The sequence below is a fragment of the Ranitomeya variabilis genome, chromosome 4 (assembly GCF_051348905.1).
Source record: "Ranitomeya variabilis isolate aRanVar5 chromosome 4, aRanVar5.hap1, whole genome shotgun sequence".
NCBI classification, from domain to species: Eukaryota; Metazoa; Chordata; class Amphibia; order Anura; family Dendrobatidae; genus Ranitomeya; species Ranitomeya variabilis.
In genome coordinates this window covers 442,008,913-442,014,743 of record NC_135235.1, presented here as the reverse complement: position 1 = coordinate 442,014,743, position 5,831 = coordinate 442,008,913, and the positions used below count along the sequence as shown (strand labels likewise).

The 5,831-nt window shown below is 46.2% G+C and overlaps 1 protein-coding gene across 2 annotated transcripts in view; it reads left to right on the top strand.

The window, feature by feature from the left end:
* The first annotated feature begins 69 nt into the window (after positions 1–69).
* Positions 70–5,831, top strand: part of LOC143765132 (intraflagellar transport protein 52 homolog) — a 254,116-nt gene continuing 248,354 nt past the window's right edge. The window contains exons 1-3 of one of the 2 annotated variants that reach the window (XM_077251486.1): positions 70–176; positions 1,237–1,349; positions 3,877–3,948. In XM_077251486.1, coding sequence (XP_077107601.1) covers positions 147–176; positions 1,237–1,349; positions 3,877–3,948 — 215 coding nt within the window. In that variant the 5' untranslated portion in view covers positions 70–146. Of the gene's footprint in view, positions 177–720; positions 1,039–1,236; positions 1,350–3,876; positions 3,949–5,831 lie in introns of those variants that run through there. The other variant, XR_013213324.1, reaches the window with a different exon arrangement.

The following is a 5,831-nucleotide window of genomic DNA, read 5'->3' as shown; positions in this document are numbered from 1 at the left end:
GGACAGCCGACCAATCACAGCACAGCTCATTGCCTGAGGTGTGCTGTGAGGTCACACACAGAAAACTAATGCTGATTGGCTGCATGTCAGCCAATCAGCATTAGAACACTTTAGTCCACAGTTTTGAGGACGAAGAGGCAGAGAAGATGCAATGCAACAAGAAACAGCTGACTGTGGTGGGTCTGCTGAGGCTGCTGTGTGCAGTGCGTGCGTGTGTCTGTCTGTCTCCTCTCTGACTCAGGCGAGTCCGCCTCACACAGGCAGCTGTTCCTCTGGCTGTGCTGGCGGAAGTGAGGTCGGCACACACGCACGCTGCGCACGGGCCGCTCTTAGCACTAGCACAGTGGGCGTGGGCAGCAGTAGCCATAGCCAGCAGGTGATGATCACGTGGTGAAGGAGCTGCACGTCGCATCATTTCTTCCGTCCAGCCTGCGAGCCGGCTATAGAATAAAGTGTGCACCGCTTGGTCAGGGACAAATGAAGGAGGCAGGGGCGGGGCCCACCGGAGGCAGGGGCGGGGCCCACCGGAGGCAGGGGCGGGGCCCACCGGGGGAAGACTCTGATGGAAATATTATAGGGAGTATAGCCGGACATGTTGTTTTCAGGTTTGATCCTGATTGGCGGACCACCCGATATGTTTGGGGGCTTCTTGATGTCCCCTGACCGTTATCTTTCAGCGTGTCCAGTCGTTTTGTTCTTGGGGGATATGGGTTAGCGGAACAAGCACTTGCCGCATCCAAATAGTAAAGGCTTTTGCTTTCTCTTTGGGGGCACGCACACTGGCAGGAGCCCTGTAGCCCCCGCTGGACTCGGGCATCTCTATTTAAAGGGGTTCTTTACAGGAAATATTCAATAGGCACAGGTCCACTGCTGGAACCCCATCTGTCCGAAACAAAAGGGGGGCTGCGTATGCGCATCTGTCTCCATTCATTTCTATGGGAGCTGTGAAAGATACAGAGCAAGCTGTGATCTGCGAAATGTCTCTGATGGAAGTTCAACACTTAAAGGGGTTGTCCTGTTTCCTGCCCGACCCCATACGTATGTACATGTTCCCTTATGAGTGGATTGTGTCTATTTTAAGCCATATTATAGAGTATAATGATATCAATCTTTGCTGCCTCAGATAACTCTTCTCTTTTTAATTCATTACCTTGCTATAAAAGTTCTATAATGTGGTCCTCTAACTGTCCACTTTGTACTTTACTTCCGATTATTCGCTTTATCTTTTGTGCTTAGGTTGCATCTGATCATGAGAATCGTACCACCATCTTGTTTAATGTGTCAAAGAACGAGAGTGGAGGGTACAAGGCGCTACAGAAAAGACTCCGGGCCACCTGGAAAATCCAAAGGTGAAGGATTTGAAGATAATTCAGCGCCAAGACCTATCCCTTTAAATGTGAAATCTAGACTTAGAATGAATCAGTCTGGGGATCCATTGATTGCTGTGAGCGGAGACGTTTAGATGTGTGTAATGTAACACCGCAATGGTGTGTTCCCAGGAAAAGGAGCCATTCTGTGTAGTGTCTCTCCTCTGGCAGTATACCTACCGCAGTGACATTCATGTGCCTGAATAGAGAGTTCAGTGTGAATAGTGATTATATATATATCAGCATATCAAATAATCCTATCACATTTGCGGAGAAGATGGATACGATAACTTAATTTCTCCATCTTCTCCATTGTCTGTGTCCACATTAATTGGACTGCACTCGGATGAAATTCAAGTGCAGTCCGATGTATTACTTGCACCCTTAGACTTAAATGGGTGTGCTTGATCAGATTTGCGGAGCCACGTGCAGTATGCTGTGATTTATTTTTTTTATTTTATTTTTTTAATTTACTTATTTTTTTTTCACAGACCAATTTAGTCTGCAGAAAAATATGCCGATCTACACTCCTTTATAGCATAACAATGGGCCAAGTGCTATCAGATAAAACATCGGCTAGCACTCAGCCGTGTGAGCGAGCCCCGATTTGTGTTTTCATCATCAAAAACTTCAGTTAGGGTATGACTCCACGGTACGGATGGGCGGCGGTATCGCCGCAGCGGCGAAGCCGCTCGGCGCTAAGCCCCGCCCCCTTTCTGCGATCGGACGCGATCATGCCGGATGTGTTAACTCTTCACATCCGGGATGATCGCTCTCTCCCATAGCGCCCTGTGATATGCCTTGCGGGGACGCTGCGTCCCCGCAAGGTGTACGGGCATGCTGCGATCTGAAAAGACGCGCAGCATGTCCGTAGTCGCAGGGCCGCCGCGTGCGGGTTTCCACGCATAGTGGAGACGGGATTTCATCAAATCCCCTCCACTATGCTGGAACATCTGGACGCTGCTTGTTTGACGCTGCAGCGCTGCGCAGCATCAAACAAGCAGCGTTTCCTGACCGTGGAAACATACCCTTAGAGATTAAATTGGTTAAATAATGGAAAGTTATACAGATTTTTCTTTTTCACAAAACTATATATTAATCTACTCCGCTGCCCCTGCTCTATAACATAGTGCCTGCAGATTGGACTGCATATTTATATATTTACTAAATGGTAGCCCGATTCTAACACATCGGGTATTCTAGAATATGTATGTAGTTTATTTATGAAGATTTTAGAATAATACATTGAATACACAGGATTCGGCCGGGCGCGACCAATTAGCGAAGCGTGGTTCAAATCCCGCGCCAATTGGTGGCCGGACTACGCCTGTCGCTGATTGCTTGCGGACGGCCACGTAGTACATAGCACAGCCACGTAGTATATAGCACAGCCACGTAGTACATAGCACAGCCACGTAGTATATTCCCCAGCCACGTAGTGTATTGCCCAGCCCACGTAGTGTATTGCCCAGCCCACGTAGTGTATTGCCCAGCCCACGTAGTGTATTGCCCAGCCTACGTAGTGTATTGCCCAGCCCACGTAGTGTATTGCCCAGCCCACGTAGTACATAGCACAGCCCACGTAGTGTATTGCCCAGCCCACATAGTGTATTGCGAGACCGCTACGTCATCTCGCTAGATCGCAATGCATGGAGCAGTCACTGGAACGTCGCGAGGAGCGGGAAAGGCCTGTTCCTGATCCGGGGGGCCAACGGACGGTGAGTATATAATTATTTTTTATTATTTTTAACATTAGATCTTTTTACTATTGATGCTGCATAGGCAGCATCAATAGTAAAAAGTTGGTCACACAGGATTAATAGCAGCGTTAACAGACTGCGTTACACCGCGGCATAATGCGGTCCGTTAACGCTGCCATTAACCCTGTGTGAGCGCTGACTGGAGGGGAGTATGGAGCGGGCGCTGACGGCTGGGGAGTAGGGAGGGACTAATTCTCGGCTGGACTATGGCCATCGCTGATTGGTCGCGGCCTGGTGGCCGCGACAAATCAGCGACGCAGGATTTCCGTGACCGACAGAAAGAAAGACAGACAGACGGAAGTGACCCTTAGATTATACAGTAGATTGTCTGAGGAATGTTCTGTCACACTGAATGCACTTGGGCATTCAAATCATCAAGATCCGCTGCTGGCAGCTCCCTTTGCAGTTGCCGACCAATGACGTCTCAGAGGTGCTGGGATGAGATGGGAGATAAGTCCGGAGATGCTACAGGCTTCTCACAGTTGTCATGTTGAAAAATGGCTCCTTTAAAGATATGGGTGTACCACTGTTTCCATTAGCAACTTAGTGTTAGAAGAATGAAGAAATTAGGGGTCCAGCTACTGTACATTATGCTACCACATAGAATCTTCCCAAAAGTAAAAAGATCCAGACCCTGACATAAACCATAAATTGCCCTCCGTTGGGTGAATGGGAAGTCTACCATAACCGTACACTGCAGATGCTAATACAAGATAAATAACTGGTTTTTTTGTCATTTCTTTATGCAGAGAGATTAATAGAGCAGCTGGAAAGAATATTTCAGCAGTAGCTGATGATGAGGGAGAAGGGAACAATTCACAGTAAGTACTCAAAACAGCGAGGGTGCCATGACAAACTTTTAGGGTGCCAACATCTGCTGCTAGGAAGGGTCACTTAGGGCTAGACCCTTATGTCTCCCATAGATATTTTTCTTGTTTGGTACTCGGTACATTTGTTGCATTTAGTTTATCAAATATGTTGGTAGACTTGACCCTGTACTTCCCTGGTTATTATAAGTAGGGTTCTACTGGTATTTTTAACAAAATACCAATACTAGTTAGTTTTTAAGGGTTCTTTTTTTCATGTGGTTGTCCTCTCCTACCAACCAGCAATAATTCTGTCTCTCACAGACCTGTTAATTTTTCTTTAAGAAGCCCTCCCACTCTGCACTCATTACCTGTATTAATTGCACCTGTTTGAACCTGTTACCTGTATAAAAGACACCTGTCCACACACTCACACTCCAAACTCTCCACCATGGCGAAGACCAAAGAGCTGTCTAGGGACACCAGGGACAAAATTGTAGACCTGCACAAGGCTGGGATGGGCTACAGGACAATAGGCAAGCAGCTTGGTGAGAAGGCAACAACTTTTGGCACAAGTATTAGAAAATGGAAGATACACAAGATGACTGCCAATATTCATCGGTCTGGAGCTCCATGCAGAATCTCGCCTAGTAGGGTAAGGATGATTCTGAGAAAGGTCAGGAAACAGCCCAAAAACTGGGAGGACCTGTCAATTACCTAAAGAGAGCTGGGACCACAGTCTCAAACATTATCGTTAGTAACACACTACAACGTCATGGATTAAAATCCTGCGGGTCAACGCTCAGGCCAGCACATGTCCACCCCCTTTTTAAGTTCGCGTTTGACCATCTGGATGATCCAGAGGAGGCATGGAAGAAGGTCATGTGGTCAGGTGGGAAAAAAATAGAACTTTTTGGTATTAACTTCTCTCGCCATGTTTGGAGGGAGAAGGATGAGTACAACGCCCAAGAATACTGTCCCATCTGGTGGGGGGAAACATCATATTTTGGGGATGCTTTTCTGCAAAGGGGACAGGACAACTGCACCGTTTTGAAGAGAGGATGGATGGATGAAGTTATGTATCGCAAGATTTTGTCCATCAATCTCCTTGCCTCTGTAAGAGCATTGAAGATGGGTTGTGGCTGGGTCTTCCAGCATAACAATGACCCAAAACACAGCCAGGGCAACTAAGGAGTGGCTCCGTAAGAAGCATTTCAAGGTCCTGGATTGGACTAGCCAGTCTCCAGACCCGAACCCAATAGAGAATCTTTGGAGGGAGATGAAACTCAATGTTGCCCAGCAACAGTATCGAAAACTGAAACATCTGGAGAAGATCTGTTTGGAGGAGTGGGCCAAAATCCCTGCTGCAGTGTGTGCAAACTTGGTCAAGAACTACATGAAACGTCTGACCGCTGTAATTGCAAACAAAGGTGTCTGGACCAAATATTAAGTTCTGTTTTTCTATTGTATCAAATACTTATCTCATGCTATAAAATGCTAATTCATTATGTGAAAATCATAGAATGTGAATTTCTGGATTTTTCTTTTAATATTCTGTCTCTCACAGTTGAAGTGTACCTGTGATAAAAAGTACAGACTTCTCCATTCTTTGTTGGTGGGAAAACGTGATAAATGGCACTGTATCAAATCCTTATTTTCTCCACTGTAGGTCCCCGATGATGTATTATTTATTTATTTATTTTGCTTGCGTATATAGTGCCATTCATTTCACAGCGCTTTACAGATGTTATCACGGTAATCAATTCCCTATTAGTATATCTTTGGCGTACTCAGAGGAAATCCATGCAAATACAGGGAGAACATACAAACTCCTTAATAGAAAGAACTATATTAGTGTGTTAAAGATTGCATGCCACCATTCTCTTGTATAAAATGCT